The following is a 20,078-nucleotide window of genomic DNA, read 5'->3' as shown; positions in this document are numbered from 1 at the left end:
GCGGTTTACCAATTTGAATTTTAAACCTATACGTCTCTTTTATCATTAGGTTTTTGATATTACTTGAGATCGACAAGATCGCTTTATGGAACCGTACGAAGGACATTCTCACCTTTTAGCCATGACGAGTAGTATAATTAAGTATGTCTAAATGCCCTGAATGGACAATAAAATGAAAAGAAAAGATGATAAGTTCAAAAAATCATTAGATTCTCAATATTGTACATTGTGATCCAAAATAAAATTGATGTTGTGTCGCTCTCGGACACGATATCGTTAGAAACAAAATCCAAACATCTTTTCCCCATCTAATCCAATATACATCATCTTGACTGCCTCTATATAAACAAACACTTCTCACACATTTAATATCCACACAACATTACACAAAACCCTTATTCTCCGAGTACGATCAAGAGTAATTATTTTCCTTTAAATCTCTACAAATATTTCCAATCTATAAGAATACATACATAGTGATTCATATACCTCAATTAAGAGTTTAAATTTGTTGGATCATATATAAAAAGAGCAATGGAGATGATAACGAAGATGGTGATGGAGAGACCGGTGGTGATATACAGCAAGAGCTTGTGTTGTATGTCTCACACGATCAAAACTTTGCTCTGTGATTTCGGAGCGAATCCAGCGGTTTACGAGCTGGATGAGATATCTAGAGGGAGGGAGATTGAGCAGGCGTTGTTGCGGATAGGTTGTAGCCCCGCAGTTCCGGCGGTTTTTATCGGGGGAGAGTTGGTTGGTGGAGCCAACGAGGTCATGAGTCTACATCTAAACGGGTCCTTGATTCCTATGCTTAAGCGGGCTGGTGCATTGTGGGTTTGACTTATTAATATATATATATATATATATATTAATTAACTAGTTTGCTTAACACTAAGTTAAGTGTACGCAGAATAATGTTTTAACACATCTATGATCTTTATGATCTGTGACATGGTGATATGATGAGTCCACGTCGGATCAATAATTAGTGTGTTGTCTTTTTTTTTTTTTTGAGGTTATCTTTTTTTTAAAAGATATGTATTGACTTATATGAACTTTTATGAAGAAATAATAATAATTGATCTGCATAAACTGATACTCTAGCGAAGAAGAAAAAACAAGATTGAATACATTTTTTTTACACAACAGCAAAAATTTAAAACTAGCCAACATATTAATAAATAACACCATTTAGGATGACACTTTACATGAATACATATAACTTTTTAAGTATAAACAAATCAGTGATATTTGCATAATTATGACTTTATGACTCTAATTTTTCTTCTTCTAAAATCACTAAATTAATAATATTATATATATACATAATTGATATATATATATAAAAGGTTAATACTACTAAACAGTAGTGTTACTATTATTATAGATTTGATAATTTGAAAGAGAAATATCGAAAAGTCGTATAATAATAAGTCGCGGGAAGTTAAGGGACCCACAAAGGGCGTCGCGAATCGTGAGCATTAAAACTAAACACTAAACTCAAATGAGATCACACTTTCCGCAGAAACAGACAAAACATGTCGCCATAACTCAACGAACCAAAACCACACACATGACACAACGGTTGTTCCCATCTCTCTCTCTCTCTCTCTCTCTCTCGAGTCTCGAACGCCTAAAGTAAAATAAGTAAACCCCAGATAACATTACATTACATTACATTACATTACAAGATTCGCTTTGTTTTTTGTTTTGTTTTGGTTACTAACTTTGGTCCCATTGTTATATTGCTTAAAGACAACAAATTTATATACTTCCAATAAGCTAAAAAATCAATCCTCCCGGCTCCCCTCCAATCATTTTCCCTGGTCTGGCCCCAAGACAGCATTTGCTAGGTAGGATTCAGTACGACGTCGTTTTCAAGCTGTGGATACATACATATGGCCATTGTGGTGGTATTGGTAGTTGATCTTCTCTGAAAAAGAAAAAAATTTCAATTTTCAGATTTGGGTCATCTTGTAAACTTCTGAATTTTAGATTCATAACAAGTTAAGAAGGTATCTTCTTTTACTAATTTCAGTAAATTTCTTGCTTTCTTGGTATCTCAGGATGGATGATGACAATGTACTAAGCTTTTTTTTTTTTTTTTTGATTTTTTAGGGTTGGGGATTTCTGAGAAATTGGAAGAAAATGTTCAGCTTTTCTAAGAGGCGGATGAGACTTGGCAGGTTTAGTTTTCTTTTTGTGGGTCTCTCTCTGTATATATTGATTTACTCAAAGTTGGGGAACTTTTTGAGGTTTCTTTTATCTTTTTCTTTGTTTACATTATAAGCGAATCACCTTTACTGAGTAATCCTGTTTAAGCTTACTGCAAAAGCAACTCCTTTTTATAAGCATTGGGCTTTTCCTATGAATTTGGGGATTCTATTTTTAGGTTGAAGCAATTTTTTAATCATGTAAATACGTTTCATGGGTTATAATAGATTCAAAATTGGTATATGTTTCTTGAGACTGATTGTGGATGTAATTTGATTAGAGTTAAGAAGGTACAGCTCGCGGAGTCTGTTCAAGGATATAAGAGTCCTTTGCGAACCATCAAACGCGCTGATAACTCTAGTGTAAGTTATATGAAGAAGACCACATATATATATATATATGTTTTAACTGTTTGGTTAACATTGACTTGCTGTTATCTGATTTGTTGTAAGAAACATGATGCAGAATGAAGCTGTTCTGGCTGCCACTAGTTATTCTGATGAAGTTGATTTCCAGCCTTCATCAAGGAATTCTGAAAATTGGATGGTCTTACCTGTTGGTGGGGATAAACCCGCTCCACGCTTTAATGTAATAGAGTTTCTCGGTTGTTTTATTAGCTTCTGAGCTTTTTTCAAGAAGACAAGAACTAACTATGTCTTTTTTAATAACTTTTATGCAGCATGCGGCGGCAGCTATTGGAAACAAAATGATAGTAGTTGGTGGAGAATCTGGTAATGGCTTGTTGGATGATGTACAGGTAAAAAAGACAAAAGAACAATTTATAGATATCAAGCACTAGCTTAAAAGGGTTAATATTTGATATTCTCAGATTTGTATTTACAGGTGCTTAACTTTGATTCATTTACATGGTCCACCGTGTCTTCGAAAGTTTACTTATCGCCAAGTAGTCTTCCTCTCATGATCCCTTCTTGGAAAGGCCATTGCTTGGTAATTGATTGTTTGGTTTGAACAAATATTTTTACTGGTTTTTATACATTTCGGTTTTGATTGCTTATTTTATCCGTTTGTTAGGTCTCTTGGAGTAAAAAAGTGCTATTGGTGGGTGGAAAAACAGATCCTTGCAGTGATAGAGTTTCAGGTTTCACACAGTTGTTTTGTAATCTAAAGTCTAGACTTTTTGATGTTTTTTTTGCTCTGCCTAAAATGGTGTTGTATTTGTATATGTTATTGGCAGTTTGGGCATTTGATACTGATTCAGAATGCTGGTCGCTAATGGATGCGAAAGGAGACTTACCGGTATGTTTCTTTGTCCTCAATATAAATTTAGGGGTTTGTGGCTTTGTGGTTTGGATTGTGAAGTGACATGGACAAAAAAAAAATGCAGGTCAGTCGCAGTGGTCACACAGTGGTGAGGGCCAGTTCTGTATTGATACTTTTCGGCGGTGAAGACTCTAAGAAGAGGAAACTAAATGATCTTCATATGTTTGATCTCAAATCATCCACATGGCTCCCTCTTAATTGCACGTTAGTTTTTTCCGCGCTTTTCTAATGACTGTTTTACATGTATACTCCTACTGGCGTATTCGTGACATGGTTTTTTCCTGAACTACCAGAGGAACACGGCCGTGTGCAAGATCACATCATGTAGCTACGCTATTCGATGACAAAATTCTGTTTGTGTTTGGAGGTTCGGGCAAGAACAAAACACTCAATGACTTATACTCACTCGACTTTGAAACCGTACCTTTCGTCCACACACCAACTTTTTTAAAAAAAAAATTTCTATAACTGAAATTTTGTTTTTGGTTTCTTGGCACTTAACATTTTTGTATCTTTTGGTGTCATCAAGATGGTATGGTCAAGAATAAAGATAAGAGGATTTCATCCATCTCCAAGAGCGGGTAGTTGTGGAGTTCTTTGCGGTACTAAATGGTATATAACCGGAGGTGGAAGCAGAAAGAAGAGTAAGTTTTCTACCTTGAAACCGCGTTGAATCTACTCAGATCTTACAAGTTTGAGTTTTTTTCGGTGTAGGACACGCGGAAACATTGGTCTTTGATATCCTAAAGGTCGAATGGTCTGTGGCAAGCATCTCTTCTCAATCTTCTATCACATCCAACAAGGTAGATATACCCATTTTATAGTTAACTAACTTTTACATTCTTTCAACCGCTATCAAATAAAGCTCAGTTGTTGTCTTGTGATATGGTTGGTGTAGGGATTTAGTCTAGTTCTTCTGCAACACAAAGATAAAGATTTTCTCGTAGCTTTTGGAGGAACGAGAAAAGATCCTTCTAATCAGGTACGAGCCTCACTGTTCACATTTTTATTTTTGTATTTCTCTGTGTTTTGATGCAAAGACTAAATCTTTTTTATGAAAAAGGTTGAGACGTTTATCGTTGACAAGAACAAGAGTGAATCGCCAACACATCCGCAGACAACTTCCAAGAAAAACCCTGGCCGGTTACTGTTTGGTAAACGATCTTCTCCCTCGGCGGCTATAACCTCTGATGAATCAGTCAAAGCCTCTTCACAGAGGCTCATTGATTCAGTTGCCAGACAGAAACTTGCTTCAGCCATTGAAGAGCATGGTGGTTCTGGTAGAAGGTCTTTATCAGAGATTGCTTTCGGAGATCATCGCAACCCGTCTTCTGGAAATGTCTCTTTGCGTAAACAGTTCAGCACTGAAGAGGAATACAGAGCGGTAATCGAACCTACCAAGTGCTCAGAAGAAGAAGTTTCCGTGCCTCGGGTATATATAGATAGTTCATGTTTTACTTGCATTCATTGGTGTTCTTGAATTGCCTTTAAACGTATGCAATTTCTTCTCATGGTTTCAGACTGTAGATGACAACAATGGAGGAGCAAAGATTACAGCAGAGAAAACACTTTCGATGGTTTCTAACCATGATATATCAAATCTCCAAAAGCAAGGCTCTGAGACATTTCCTTTAGAAACCGTCGATGGCGCCTTGATATTCCAAGAAATGGATAATATCAGTTTTGCAGGATCAATGTCATCATCAAGCGTGTACCAATTCCATGAGGCGAAAATGACGGCTCTTATAAGAAGAAATGGGATTCTGGAAGGGCAGTTAGAAGCAGCATTGGCCGGACGAGAGGCTGCTGAGAGGAATGTGTCGGTTGCGTTGAGGAGCAAACAAGAGACAGATAAAAAGCTATCGGACGCTATGAGAGATGTTGAATTGCTTAAGGAGAAGCTTACCGGGTTAGAGCTCGCTCAAGAGGAAGCTAATAGTTTGTCAAACATGGTTCACTCCGACAATGTCAGGCTCGAGCATGATGTAGCGTTCCTAAAAGCTGTCCTAGACGATACACAAAAGGTAAAAATCCTTGTGGATATACAAGCGTTTTCAAAACTTGGTGGATCAAAGTTGTTAAAAGAATCATGTGTTACCGGATTTTGTAGGAGTTGCATTCAACGAGAGGAGTTCTTGCAGGAGAACGAGCAAGAGCATTCCAGTTGCAGGTATCGTCATTCATCATCGTCATCATCACAATCTGTTCAATTTTGCGTTTTTTTTCTAACAACGTGAGAGATGAACGCAGGTTGAAGTGTTTCATCTGAAGCAAAGGTTGCAATCTCTGGAAAATAGAGCTGCTACACCCAGAAAGCCTTTCCATGTCTGAACACAGACCAGAGACAACCTTAAGACTTCCATTTTGTAATACTCCAGACATGACTGAATCCATGTCTATGTTTTGTGGATTAATGTAAAAAAAGAAGGAAGAATTCGGAAATCTCAAAAATCAAATCAGATTCCAAGTATTAGACAAGTAACAATATAAACAGCCATTTCTTTCATTAAACATCACCAACTAATAATAAGCTTCTTACAACATACACACAGATAAGAGTGGAGATGTGACTGTTCACTAGTGGAGACTTTTGCTCATAAAGATTAGCTTTTTTAGGTAGACACAGGAAATAACATTATCACTGAGACTCTTCCTCAGGTGGTTCTTCTTCTTCTTGAAGAAGGTTCTCACGGTTGTCATGAGCCCAGAAGCCTCGCACATCTATAAGCATGCTCGCAACGGTTCCACCTTGTTTACATCCCAAGAGATCACCCAGTGTGATCTTTAACGGGTCAGATGGCTTCACCATGTCCCAGATCTCGTCCCGGACATCCTCTATGCACAATTCATAATTACCGCCTTCTATCCATTTCTGGTGAACATCTCTGCAAGTTTAAGAGAGAAAATTTTAGACACTCATTCAAAAGAGAGACAATGGCATGATCACACATCAACGGTGTGTTTTTTATATGCACTAGTGTCTTTTGCAGATATGAGACTTGCGGAACAAAACTCAGCTTCCGCAAGCAGGAAATGCAGAATTTTTATTTAGGAAGATTGTATCAGTTAACATCACAACTCTTTGATGCTCCCCTTCTTTACTTCCATGTCAAAATCTACTAAAAAGTAAAAAACTAAACAGATCCAGTCTAATGATAAAAGATTAATTACCTGAAGAGAGAGTGAATATCAGCAGTAGTGAGAAAGCCTCTCCCTTGGAGATCAAGACAACGGAATAAATATGTTAAGCCCTCTGGAGTGTCTTTATTCTCCAAAGCAAGAACAAAATCAAGGAAACTGTCAAAGTCCATTTCCCGGGAATTGCCTGCGCCGCTTTTACCACGCCGGACATGCTCATCGAACACTACAAAAAACAAAGGGAAAATTAGTATGTACCCAACCACTTCAAAAACAATATTAAGCTTGTCTCGATCACTATTGGTGAGTATCAATACCACGAAAATCCTACACTGACCCAAAGTGCTTGGTTTTACCTCTTTCGATGAAAATCTCAGTTAGGGTCCCATCAGCATATTCTTTGAGTTCTTGTTTGCTCAGCGATCCACTCATATCTTTATCAAGTGCGAGAAACATATCTACCGAAAAAAGAGAAACTCTAGATTAAATTATATTTGAGTTCTTAATAAGAAATAGCGAGAACTGTTTCCAGTTTATCTGCAGGTATTAAGACAAAATAGCACACCCACCACATATGCGTTGAGCTGAAGTCAAAGAGAACCAATTTTCTGCCTGTTCAGTGTCTGTGACCTCCTCCTCGCTTTCCTAACGTAGGATACACGAGGAAAAATCAGAAAATGCAAGTAACATATATAGTAGCTTCTGAAAGTTGAAAGCTATAAGCTGACAGAGCTGTATTCACGTCATCTTTCTTCTAAATTTACCTGATGCAATTCCATTAGTTCCTGCAGACAGTTACTAAGCAGTATCTTCTTAATACAGGCTCTTCCTGTAGGCAAAACAAGATCACATTTAACACATGTCGATTGAATACTAGGTCAAGCAATTTTGCACTGCCTCATCATAATATGATTTTTTCCCTACCTCGCCTGTGGGGATCACAGAAGAAGAAAAACTTTTGTGCAGCTATGCGAGTATACATTTGATTAAAGGCTGGAGGCATGTCCCTCAATTGTGCCAGATTAGGGATTAGACCACCAATGTAAGACTCCATTTCCTATAATAACAACATCAAAGAGACTATTTGTTAGGAACTCGACATAAGAGTCGGCACCATTTGCAGGTAGGACGACTACTTGAAGCATTTTGGGCCAATTATAAAATTAAAGCTTTAGAGCTATTTACATCGGATTGAAGGAAACCATCAGAGTCTTCGTCAAGCTCACTCATATCAATCCTAGCTTGTGTAAGTGACACCTGAACAGTGTTTGAGCATATATAGTCATTAAAACGAGTATAAACTATAGTTGATTAAAACAATAGGACAAGTCAAAGTAAGAAAAACTTGAAAAACAAACATCCAAGACTAGCAAAGCTGGTGCCACTCAAATACAACAACGAAACTCCCTATATTTAGCTTATGGCACAGAATGATATATAGCCACAATAACCAAAACTGCATAGACATAAAAAAAAAACACACGTAAGGATACTCACCGTGCGCATCACATAAAGATAAAATGGTAAAATGGCGATCCTCCCAGCCTCGTCCTTCTCAAACTTCATGAAATTGGATGGGCTAAAAAACCGGCGACATTTGGGACCGATTTGTTCTGTACATACAGAGGAAATATGACAGAAGTCTTCGTAGTTCATCTACATGTACAGGACAGCACAAATATCAGAATCAACGTTACCACATATATAAAAAATAGTTTCAGCTCTAGAGCAACACTATACAAAAGGTATTTATACCTTTTCAGCACCAGTGGCATCATCAATCACACAATTTTCTCTCAAACAAACCCACATAGCCGCCAAATCATCGGCATTTAACAAAAGATCCGATTGTTTCTGTGGAAATTAACCAACATGACGAAGTGAGCAAAAACATTAAACTTCCTCTGAAGCACAATAAGAGCAGGAAATGAAGAGTCAATACCTTCAAGAAGCGGTATTTTGCAAGCCTCTGTACCCTTTGACTAATAGACCCATTTTCAGGTTTCTGAACAAAGAGTAAACGAACAAAATCTTATTGTCAATACCACAAATTACCAACTTTTAGGAATGGTATAACACAATACAAGTTTTATTTTGAGTAAAATACTAATGTAAGGGACAAACCTTCTTGTAGAAACTCGGTATGGTGCCTGCTTCTTGGCTTTTCTGTTGCTTCTCTTTGAATATCTCGAGCAATATTCTCTTCGTCTCAAGCTCTACAAAAACAAGACTCCTCCATAGTCAAACAGAGTGTTTGGATACATTAAAAAGGTACATTTTCCCCAGACTGTTCTAAATTCAGGAACTTTACTCATACCCATAACATAACAAACTACAAAATGAGATTAAAAATCCAAAATTTCCTCAATTTATGACATCACCTTAAGCTTAAAAGATTATAAAAAACAAAACTACAGACTGCCCCAACAACCAAAACGCAACAACCAGCAAAAAAAGAACCTTACCCATTAGAGCTTCGGATCCTAATCCGGCACCGGAACCAATATATCGTCGTAGATTTCTAACCCAAAGCATCGAAGACGCCGGAGGGATCTTCCTCTGCGTCGATGTATCGTGACTCTCACCATCGCTAGATCCGCTATACATTTTCTCTAATCTCACACCCTCAATGCCAGCTACCAAATGAAGCAGAGAGAGAGATTAAAACCCTTTTGAGAGGAAGATGAGACTGAAACAGAAACTGCAGAAACCCTAGAGCGCCCCTCTCTCTCCCTCTCTCCCTCTCTCAAGCTCCTTAATCTGCGAGATCCAAAGCTTCAAACTTCAAAGGTAACAAAAGTTTCTTCCTTTTTTTGCAGTATAAGTCCTCGTGTTTATATTACTTTTCAATTATTTCACGAAACTTTAAAAAATCAAAATTTAGTACAAATTGTGTTATAACAATATAGTCCCGTTAGATTAGCTTCTTCAGAGAAACAAAAATGGCTTCCATATCCATTAACTGTTTCTTCACTCCTCAAGCTCTAGCCCGACAAACCAGGACGAGGAAGAGCTTCGCTAAACCTGACCAAGTCTCGGGAAGAACCACCAAAAACCCTAGAAAAACGAAGCTCAAACGCGAAGTCGATCTTAAATCTCGAGGCGGCGATAAGCTCCAGCCAGTTTCTGACGCCGGCGGCGAAGCTACTACTTATACCCGTCTTCCTCCTAGGGAAGATTTCTCAGATGTATCTCTTTTATCTTCTTCTTACTTAAAAGTTTCCGAAGAAGTGAAGTTGTCTGAGTCAAATGTGGCTAGGGTCGAGGAAAAGGTTGAACCTTTGGGGGAAATTGAGGAAGAAGAGAAAGAGAAAGAGGTGAAGATTTATGATGATGATGATATCTGGGGGAATTATAGAAGATTGGATGTGTTTGAGGGTAATTCAGGATCAATTGATGAAGATGATGAAGATTGGGAAGAGGAAGTGTTTGAGTATGGTGATGATGATACGGATGAGAGTGAAGGATCTGAGTTGAAGGATGGGAAAGTTTTATGTTTCTCGGGTGAAGAGGGAGAGGAAGAGGAAGAGGAAGATGATGAGATTGGGGTGAAGGAGAAAGGGGTTCCAGCGGTGATGCGGTGTTTCGATAGAGCGAAGATATTTGTTAAAGCTGGTGATGGAGGGAACGGTGTGGTGGCGTTTAGGAGAGAAAAGTTTGTTCCTTTTGGAGGACCTTCAGGTGGAGATGGAGGGAGAGGAGGGAATGTGTATGTAGAGGTTGATGGGTCTATGAATTCGTTGTTGCCATTTCGTAAGAGTGTGCATTTCAGGGCGGGACGTGGGGAACATGGGAGAGGGAAGATGCAGAGTGGAGCTAAAGGAGATAGTGTTGTGGTGAAAGTGGCTCCTGGTACGGTGGTGAGACAGGCTAGAGAGGTTGGGAGTGAGGTGGAAGGTGAGGAGGAGGAGGAGGAGGAGAAGGAAGTGCTATTGGAGTTGTTGCATCCGGGACAGAGGGCATTGTTGTTGCCTGGAGGTAGAGGTGGACGAGGGAATGCTTCGTTTAAGTCAGGGATGAATAAAGTTCCTAGGATAGCTGAAAATGGTGAAGAAGGTCCTGAAATGTAAGTGTTTTTTTTTCATTTTGAGTTGTTTCAGTTCAGGTTGTTGATGGAACATTGTGGAAAGTTTGGGACTTCAACGCACTGCTAGTAGTAGAGTTTCTGAAATGGATTCATTTTCCACCCTCGTATGTTAGTTATGCAAGGGGTGAACTAATCATAGGAACCTAAATTGTTAACAGATGTAAAGATTTCATTTTGGTTTAGGAGCATGGAACTCTTTCTATTGTTTGGTAAAGCTTGATTTGTACATGTGAGTGTTTACTTGCAAGTAGTAATGCTCCTGTTGATACAGAGATGTTGATGTTTTATGAATGGATTTGAATTTCTGGGATATCTTTGGATTGGATTAAGTAGTCTAAGATCCAACACTTTCATGCTGGTGTAGACTTGTGAGACTTTGTGTTTGCCTTTCTAAGACATGTAATATGTGGCTCTTATATTTTGGGGTTTTTTTGCTGGGAAGCTCTGATTTTGAATTATAACTTTACATATTCCTATAGGTGGCTGGACTTGGAACTGAAACTGGTTGCAGACGTAGGTATCGTGGGTGCTCCAAATGCAGGAAAAAGCACGTTGTTAAGCGTGATATGTGCCGCTCAGCCAACCATAGCAAATTACCCATTCACCACGTTACTTCCCAATCTAGGTGTGGTTTCATTTGATTATGATTCAACAATGGTGGTCGCAGATCTTCCTGGTTTGCTCGAAGGAGCGCACAGAGGCTTTGGTTTAGGCCATGAGTTTCTAAGGCACACTGAGAGATGTTCAGCACTGGTAAAACAACCGTCTATAGATTTAATCTTTAATACTTTGTTTTTGTTTTTTCTTAGACGAGCCTCTCTTTTGTGGTGTAAAGGTACATGTTGTGGATGGTTCAGCTCCACAACCTGAACTTGAGTTTGAAGCAGTTCGTCTCGAACTCGAACTATTCAGTCCTGAGATTGCCGAGAAGCCTTACGTAGTGGCATACAACAAAATGGACCTCCCAGATGCTTACGAGAAATGGCCAATGTTTCAGGAAGCTCTACGTGCCCGTGGGGTTGAACCTTTTTGTATGAGCGCAGTACAAAGAGACGGCACACATGAAGTAATCTCCTCCGTTTATGAACTCCTAAAGAAGTACAGAGCAGCCAATGCAGAACCCAAAGGTGTGTTCTACTTTTAATTTGGCATAATAGAATAAGACCGTGCTTATGCAGTGTATTAATGGGGTTTGTTTTCAAATTGGCTATAGCATTGTTCGATCAAGCAAATGAGAATCTGGACCATGTAGCTAAGAAGATTGATAAGGAACGACGAGCAGCAATTAATGAGTTTAAGATCTTCCGAGATAGTGGTACCAGGGCGTGGCATGTAGTTGGAGCTGGGCTTCAGCGGTTTGTCCAGATGACTAACTGGCGGTATGAGTTAAAAACTACAGCCAAGATTTATGCAATCTAACTAATCAAGAGTCACTAACCACTGTGGATGTGATTTGTGTTTGGATAGGTACATGGATTCAGACAAAAGGTTTCAGAACGTACTTGATGCTTGTGGTGTGAACAAATCACTGAAGAATATGGGCGTTAAAGAAGGTGATACCGTGATCGTAGGAAAGGTTTGTATGAGTTTCTCAAAATGTTTTTTTTTTTGTCTGTTAAAAGTGGTTAAGATTTATGAAACGTTTACAATCTTTTGATTTATGTGTATTATGTTTGTGGATAGATGGAGTTGATATGGCATGACTCAGCCAGTGGCTCGAGCCGTCCTACAGATTCGAACAAGACTTCCACAGATTCAGTCAGATGGCCTCAGTGGAAATAATAAACCATCTTTACTTCTATTGTTGTTGTGGAGTGTTTCTTATACCGACGCGATAAGTGAATCAGATTACTTTGCCGGTCATTGGAGTGAACCGGTCGCAGATCATTGAATCAAAATTTTTAGATGTATTGTATATGTATCATATATTAACATTTTTGAGATTTGTTATGGTCTGTATTTTGATGTGACCTTAGTAAAAGAAAAAACGATGTTTTAGAATTTAGACCTACAATATTTATTTCTGAGGAAGGATAATAGTATCTGTTAATGAGAAAATCCCACTTTACTACACTTTTTCTTTAAATTCTATACTAACATTTACACAACAGAGGTGTTCAAAAAAACATTTACACCACCAATGCATCACTTGACCAACTGAAATGAGCTGGTCGATGCAAATAATTGATTAGTCGGTTCAATGTCTTTAATTTTTATTTTATTTTAATAACTTTTGTAACAATTTGCAATATTTCCTGTTTGTTAGCTCTTAAAAGTATATCATCTGATAACAACAATGAATTATTATGAGACAATAAGTTGATGATACTATATTTGGTATTAAAAAAAAAAAATTACAACAAATTAACCGTATGTATATGTAAACCGGCCGGTTTGTGAAGAAAAAGACAGGAAGAGAAGAAACGGGAAGGAGGGATATGGTCTAAATAAAAAAAGATTTCATTTGACAGAAAAAAATCACTGGCAGTTCTCTCCTCAGCCGTCCAATCCAAAAATCAGACGGTCCGTACGAGAGAAGATCTTCTTTTTGACCAGACACATCCGTCGGGTCAGATCACGACACGTAAGTGCAAAGCATTGGATTTAGTTTAGTTTAAGTACTTTTTTGTGTTGTGTTCCTCTTCGCTGTCGCGTGCGGCAACAGTATCTTACGTGTCATCGACAGTGTCCCACATAGTATGCGCGTACTAGGTTCGGTGGGGCTTCTCTCTAGCTTACGTGTTTATCTTTCATTGGTTGTTTGTTCCTTCCCGAAGTATCTATCTAACTGTGTTTGGTTTCTCAAGTTGCGTTGTTTGGTTCCGTTGTGTTTGCGTTTCGAAATAACATTCTTTCACGTTTCATACTTTTAAATTAAAATTTAATGCCGGAAAAAGGAAAAAAATCTGTTATTTTAAACCCGTATTATTATTATTAACAAATTATTCAACGATGTATACAAACGATTCAACGATGTAAACAGTATAATTATCATTTCAAGTGATTAGAGAGAGAGAGAGAGAGCACATGGAGAGCACGAACATAATTTAGGATATAATTATGATGTATTACGTCCCACTAGGTGCCACGAATGTGTCTTGATCACCTGACTTTTAATTAAAAAATGAGTAGTACTAGTAAACAAAAGGATCAGAGCTTATTACTTTCCAATAATGAACCGAATTCTAGAACAGAGTAATCTACACGAGTGTAACCAAAAATAATTATATTTATATCATCCTTTGGTTTTTGAGCAAAACATTGAATACTCCCAAGAGACATCAAACTATTAAACAGAAAAAAATCGAAAGTTTTATATTGAAATATATCATTCTTAGTTTACCTTCGTTTATATGAAAAAATGAAGAAGAAAAAAACAGTAAAAACAATTTACATTTTCTACACTACGGTTGATAATATATAAACAAATTTAGTAATGATAACAACGGATGCTAATTAATTTGAATCTTTATGAACTTGTATTGTCGGAGATATATATATAATTCAATAGCAAACTTATAGTGAAGTCCCCACTTGGCTTTTTTTGGTCACAGTGTCTGGACTCTCGTCAAAGTCCAAGTTTGTTCTAAGACAACCTTTACCCCTAAATCCCGGGGATGTCCTTTTGACACTAAAAATAAAATTTAAAATCACACAGAAATTTATTTAAATTTCATAAGCAAAAGTTTTGGCTTTTCATTAGCTGTTCGAAATTTTGTGTATTTTTTTCTTTGCCTTTTGTTTTTGAGAAATGTGAAGAAATTCTTCATTCCTGAACCCAAGAAAGCCTCGATCACATGGAACTTGACTAAAAGATTTCCACCCAAAAGTGTTCTATAGCTCAATAGTGCATTCCCAATATCGTGCGCAAAGCCAATTGGGATTATCACATGTCACATGTTTTCCAAATTAATAACCCTATTCTGAAAACACGATCAAAGAGATTATAGATTTTTTTTTTTTTTTTTACTTCTCCGAGGTTTTGTAGGGAAAATTTCAGATCAACTTAAGTTCTATATTAGCCATACGCCCATACCAAACGTAAACATTTTAACTTAAAAGTAAGAAAATCATCTCGTGCAATTCATTACAAAACTATTGAACTATAAGTCTATCACCATGTACCTAAAGCGATAGTGTGTGTGTTTTTTTTTTTTTTGTAGACTCATATGTAACTTTATGATGTTTGATGATATAAGAATTATTTTTTTCAAGGTTTGATATAATAATGCGGCTTAAATACCGACAACTATGGAGTATTAGTTTCTGTGAATTATTATAAGACTTTCATGTAGTATATTTTTGACTCATTATTTATATGTTTTACCTGCAAACATTGTTTTACATTATCTCAATGTAATTGCTCGAAATTCGACAAGGTGATGTCAATTTTGTGGGAGATTGTTTTTGTCTTTAGTCTTTAGATAATTATAATGAAACTGGCTCTAGTTGAATTATCATTTTTAAGAAAAATAATGTACGATGTGGATTACAGTTAAAAAGAGAAGAAAACTAACTACAGTTAATTAAATAACATTATCACTGATCAAATTTTCAGTGGTAAATGATAAGTAAAACTATGAATGTATACGCGAACCTACATAGTCAAATACTCAAATGTAATGTTAGTCCCACATCAAGTTCAAAATTTGAGTGGAGTAGTCAAGGGTCATTACTTATATAGCTTAAGCCTGTCTTTAACCCCAATTCATAAAAAGAGGATGATGAAATATACTACTAATCTATTTACCCAATTAAACATTTATTACTTTATTCTAATCATTACGTTTTAGAACTCTATGCAATATCCGGACACGAATTAGGGTTTTGTACAATTTTCCTAGAGTTTTGATACAAACATTCCTATCTATACAATAGATTAGTTATATGCTACTCTATAATTTACCTCGGCCTAATAATCCGATAGAAATTTGCATAACAAACTTTATTTTTTATAAAACTTCAGTTGTGTTATTCTGGCGCACAACATTTTTGGTGTGTTTGGTGGTAAATTGTATCGCCAAGACGGGAACGGTTGGCACCAGAAGATGGTGACCACTGCCAAGTGCCAAATTAATCCGAAATCTCTCTTGTATTGACTAAATAGATCGATACATGTATCTATATTCAACTCAAGTTCCTTAAATATAGATGAAGACAGAACCACATCAAAGAGACAAAGATATAAACAACTCCTAATTTTACAATGGTTATCACCCATCAAACCGACATCCGGTTATCGTGGTCCAACCACAATTGTATCATTGTTGTATTAGTCAAAGATAAAAAGAGCCAAAATGTAACAAGCATATATTATAGTATTAGTTTGACTCATTTATATAAGGAAAAGAATTATAATTTCATTCCCAATGCCATTTAGCAATATGCAAAAAGCTTATACCAGCAATTGTCACATTTCGAACCCTTAATATAAGGAGTCCATCACACTTTTGTACCGTAGCACATTCGGTTAAAAAGGCAACGTATTCATTCGAGTTTAACTAATTTTATTATTGATTTACGTGGCTTATGTGACATTTAAAGGAGAAGAGAAAGAGAGATGTTGTTCAGAAAAAAAAAAAAAAAAGCTATCCTTGTGGCTTACAACTTACAAGTACACCTTTTCAGCTTAAAAACATTATAAATTTATAATGTATCAAAAATAGAAACCTTGGTAATATGTAAAAGTTAAGTAACACTCTACTTCTTTCATCTGCGCGTTTGTAGTTAATATTACAAAACAGAGAATATAACACTAATCATTTTTATCTCGTAAATTTTGATTATTTTTTTCCATTGTGGATGAGAATTTATCACCTATCAATTTGCTTAGGTGTACTTCATATTAATGCAATTATTTAAACCAATACTATATTTCAAAAAAAAATTAGATACGTCGTCATCTCTTAAAATTCAAGTTTAAATTCGAAATAACTCACATTTACAGTATCTTTATATGATGTTACATTGTTTGACATACACACACCGTATGACCGTAAGGCGTAAACGGACGTAAAACTAATGAAATGAATAAAAACATAGGCACTCGGGACTGGTAATTATACTCTCAATATAGGAATACAATATAGTACTATATGGAAGTATTTTAACCCCAAAAAAAAAAAACATCTCTAACACATGCATGGATAGTTTTGATAAACCAAAGTGTGTATTAATAAGGTCCGTTGTATATGAATCAAAATAATCTTCACACCAAAAGTACTAACTTATCCATATTCACAATCACGTACGAGCATTAATAGCCTTCTACCCATTGAATACTATCAAAGATCTACTAAAGATGATCTAAAACTTGACCAAAAAAGATTTTAATATATATAAATCAAAGCTTATCACACCAAATATATCTGTTTTCCTTTTTTGAGTTCTAATACTATATATGAAATTGTTTATATACTCTTCTCAAAACTAATTGATTAATGAAAATATATGTACATCTCTTATTCGAACGTGGAGTACATAAAAAATCAATCTAAAATCCACAATGATTGAAATGTAAGCGTTCTTACTCTTTCGATAAGTTTGACTCAAAGTCTCTAATCTAGATCTAAAGTTCAAACTTCAAAGTTAGAGCTCATGCAAAGTCGGTTTCGAATTCGTTTGTGGTTTTTTGGACTCTTAGAGCATCTCCAACCCACCTCTATATTTGCTTTATAACTCTATTTTAGAGTAAAATCTACTCCAACCCATCTCTATTTCTACCTTTATAATAGAGATCTCTATTTTTTCCTCTATATATAGAGGAACTCTATTTTTTCCTCTATAATAGAGTTGAACTTTTTTATTTATAAAATGGTCCTTGAACTTTTAACACTTTTATATTTATGATCAAAATAAATAAATTATATATTTAATGGTCTTTAAACTTTTAACACTTTTATTATTTTATACTCCCTCCGTTTCAAAATATAAGATGTTTTAAAGAAGTTTTTTGTTTCATAATATAAGATGTTTTCAAGTTTCTATGCAACTTTTAGATTAGTTTAGTATTTTATATTATGCAGTATTGTTTTTGATTGGTTGAATTTGTTAAAAGTAAAGATTTCTTAATCTGCGTGTTTTAGTTAAAACATCCTATATTTTGAAACGGAAGGAGTATGATGCAATGTATTTCTTTTAATAAATGTAATATTTAAATAATATTTATGAATGTTAAAAATTTAAATAATATCATAATTTTATGAAAGTTTCACAAATACTAAAATAAATGGTTTAATTTGCAACTTTTATAATAAAAGGTATTAATAATAAAATAAAAAAGGAATATCTACGGAATAATTTTTTTTATAGGAAAAAATAGAGGTATCAATTGGAGCAAAAGTCACCTCTATTATAGAATTCCTCTATTTTAGAGGTAAAAATAGGAAAACCATTGTAAATTAAGTTTAATTAACAGTCGTGTTGTAGTTGACTATGAACAATTTTCTTGATTTCATCACATACATCCGTTGTCAGGTAAGGCGCATTAACTTCCGAATGCAATCAAATACTATGACAACTAACTAGTCGAAGCTCCTATGTATATATATAATCCTACAAAACTACAAACACAAAGAGACTAAGATTGTTGTTGACTTGTGCTTGTTTGCATACAAGGACACCAATACAAAATTATCCACTGAGATATTTAATTAAAACCAAAATTTTAACGTACGTCCTAAGCATTTTGATTATTGTTTGGTTCATCGTGTCTCTCTTTAACCACTCCCATTGAAAAATGATTACAAGATGACAAAAAGAATTGTTCTCATTTCTATTTCCGCTTAAAATGCGGGTTAACCATGTGATTTAATCAGGGGGTTTCTACAATTATATTAGACTAAACTAAACCAAAACAAATATTCGATGTAGGAAAATAACACTCGAATTTTCATGTCCCTTTCTTAGTCGATGTAACATTTGTTTTAAATAAAAACGTTTTAGGAGAATATTTTAAGCTTGCTGATTTTGCAATATCTATTTTTTCAACTTGTTGAATGTTGATATATTTTGTTAAAGCAAACTAACTAATCTATATATCTCAGTGCACTCAAATTAATTAGACATCCTTATTGTAATTAGCAATGCATATTACCTCTCATATATATGAATTAAGTAGGGGATTAACTCTACAAAAATTATCGATTCTTTTTATGTAGACCCTTGACCTTTAGGCTATGGTCTGTAGGGTTATTATGCATATTGCACGTGACCACTAAGCAGATTCTTTGAGTTAATCAATTAGCTTGATCCCATTGAAATAAAAGATTCAAATAGCATGATGTAATATATACATCAGAATTTAGATATTTACTTTTCTCCTTATTTTTTACAATTTAATTTGTATTTATTTTCTTGTTCTTTATTCTAAATCAAGATTGGTAACTGTGACATTCCAGATTTTGCAGCAGTTCCAAACTTCCAATGATTCTTGGCCTCTGTCTTAGCTAGGCTTTACTAAGTAGCGGTTCGTGTATACCTGTATATACATATATACTGTATTTATACTGTACACATACACATTTAATTAAAGTTAAGACTCAAATCGGTGGATGTTAAAGGTCTAAAAAGCATATTTAAAAATAAATAAAAATCGTCAGCTATTTTTGTTTATACCAAAAAAACTAAATAATAATCAGTCAATTACGCTGTTTTAAAATTCCAACTGATGTGCCAACGTTTGGTTTATTTTTTGTCGTTGATGCTAAATATAATATCTTTGGAAAAACAAATAAAAGAAACAAAAGATAGTCTACTAAAAGCAGTTGAATCAAAAGTGAAGTCTCTCTATCAAGCTCATTGTCTCTCTATATATAACAACACTTCACTTCCATTCCCAAACAGCACCATCATCTTTAGACAGAAGCAAGACAAAAAAAAAAACCCTTATTCATCATAACACATCTTTTACCAAAACCCTAAAAGAAACCTCATTTTCAAACAACCCGTCTCTTCATCATGTCAACCTCCAAAACCCTAGATCATAATAAACCATTTGAAACATCCCAAACTCAAATGGGTTTTTCTCTAATCCACCAAAACACATCCACCAACACAACCACCACCACCACAACCGGCGAGAGACGAGGCCGGAGATCAAAGCAAGCAGAGCCAGGGAGGTTCCTAGGAGTCCGAAGACGTCCATGGGGTCGTTACGCAGCCGAGATCAGAGATCCAACCACCAAAGAACGTCACTGGCTCGGTACTTTCGACACAGCCCACGAAGCTGCTCTTGCATACGATAGAGCTGCTCTTTCAATGAGAGGCACTCAAGCTCGAACCAACTTCGTATACACTCCNAAACCCTTATTCATCATAACACATCTTTTACCAAAACCCTAAAAGAAACCTCATT

At 35.7% G+C, this 20,078-nt stretch overlaps 4 protein-coding genes across 4 annotated transcripts; 3 read left to right on the top strand and 1 right to left on the bottom strand.

Annotated features, from left to right (window-relative positions):
- Positions 358-1,097, top strand: LOC104770189 (monothiol glutaredoxin-S2-like). Its single transcript, XM_010494574.2, has one exon. It carries the CDS (start codon positions 535-537, stop codon positions 841-843), a length of 309 nt encoding a protein of 102 aa, XP_010492876.1. The 5' UTR covers positions 358-534; the 3' UTR covers positions 844-1,097.
- Positions 1,582-5,864, top strand: LOC104770188 (acyl-CoA-binding domain-containing protein 5-like). The gene is made up of 17 exons (XM_010494572.2): positions 1,582-2,018; positions 2,122-2,189; positions 2,498-2,579; positions 2,683-2,805; positions 2,897-2,974; positions 3,061-3,165; positions 3,250-3,316; positions 3,413-3,474; positions 3,563-3,702; positions 3,792-3,918; positions 4,028-4,142; positions 4,213-4,301; positions 4,397-4,480; positions 4,562-4,930; positions 5,019-5,522; positions 5,609-5,668; positions 5,749-5,864. Exons 2-17 carry the CDS (start codon positions 2,152-2,154, stop codon positions 5,827-5,829), a joined length of 2,124 nt encoding a protein of 707 aa, XP_010492874.1. The 5' UTR covers positions 1,582-2,018; positions 2,122-2,151; the 3' UTR covers positions 5,830-5,864.
- LOC104770187 (probable serine/threonine-protein phosphatase 2A regulatory subunit B'' subunit TON2) lies at positions 5,981-9,401 on the bottom strand. Its single transcript, XM_010494571.2, has 12 exons — positions 9,102-9,401; positions 8,761-8,852; positions 8,579-8,641; positions 8,392-8,490; positions 8,134-8,292; positions 7,822-7,893; positions 7,561-7,693; positions 7,401-7,465; positions 7,206-7,281; positions 6,993-7,094; positions 6,670-6,862; positions 5,981-6,383 (listed from the first exon to the last, which is right to left on the bottom strand). Exons 1-12 carry the CDS (start codon positions 9,241-9,243, stop codon positions 6,137-6,139), a joined length of 1,443 nt encoding a protein of 480 aa, XP_010492873.1. The 5' UTR covers positions 9,244-9,401; the 3' UTR covers positions 5,981-6,136.
- LOC104770186 (GTP-binding protein OBGC, chloroplastic-like) lies at positions 9,558-12,794 on the top strand. The gene is made up of 6 exons (XM_010494569.2): positions 9,558-10,702; positions 11,203-11,476; positions 11,559-11,850; positions 11,937-12,102; positions 12,191-12,299; positions 12,407-12,794. Exons 1-6 carry the CDS (start codon positions 9,579-9,581, stop codon positions 12,503-12,505), a joined length of 2,064 nt encoding a protein of 687 aa, XP_010492871.1. The 5' UTR covers positions 9,558-9,578; the 3' UTR covers positions 12,506-12,794.

The sequence above is a fragment of the Camelina sativa genome, chromosome 20, assembly GCF_000633955.1.
Source record: "Camelina sativa cultivar DH55 chromosome 20, Cs, whole genome shotgun sequence".
Taxonomy (NCBI): Eukaryota; Viridiplantae; Streptophyta; class Magnoliopsida; order Brassicales; family Brassicaceae; genus Camelina; species Camelina sativa.
The sequence above is the reverse complement of the archived record's forward strand: the minus strand, read 5'-3'. Positions and strand labels throughout refer to the sequence as shown.

Bases quoted from the DNA above. Each gene is read 5' to 3' on its own strand.
- LOC104770186 (XM_010494569.2), top strand. From the start codon at position 9,579: ATGGCTTCCATATCCATTAACTGTTTCTTCACTCCTCAAGCTCTAGCC. The intron at 12,103-12,190 runs GTATGAGTTAAA...GTGTTTGGATAG, and splicing joins GTCCAGATGACTAACTGGCG to GTACATGGATTCAGACAAAA. The intron at 12,300-12,406 runs GTTTGTATGAGT...GTTTGTGGATAG, and splicing joins ATACCGTGATCGTAGGAAAG to ATGGAGTTGATATGGCATGA.
- LOC104770188 (XM_010494572.2), top strand. From the start codon at position 2,152: ATGTTCAGCTTTTCTAAGAGGCGGATGAGACTTGGCAG. The intron at 2,190-2,497 runs GTTTAGTTTTCT...TAATTTGATTAG, and splicing joins AGGCGGATGAGACTTGGCAG to AGTTAAGAAGGTACAGCTCG. The intron at 2,806-2,896 runs GTAATAGAGTTT...ACTTTTATGCAG, and splicing joins AACCCGCTCCACGCTTTAAT to CATGCGGCGGCAGCTATTGG.
- LOC104770187 (XM_010494571.2), bottom strand. From the start codon at position 9,243: ATGTATAGCGGATCTAGCGATGGTGAGAGTCACGATACATCGACGCAG. The intron at 8,853-9,101 runs GTAAGGTTCTTT...TTGTTTTTGTAG, and splicing joins AGGATCCGAAGCTCTAATGG to AGCTTGAGACGAAGAGAATA. The intron at 6,863-6,992 runs GTAAAACCAAGC...TGTTTTTTGTAG, and splicing joins TGAGATTTTCATCGAAAGAG to TGTTCGATGAGCATGTCCGG.
- LOC104770189 (XM_010494574.2), top strand. From the start codon at position 535: ATGGAGATGATAACGAAGATGGTGATGGAGAGACCGGTGGTGATATAC.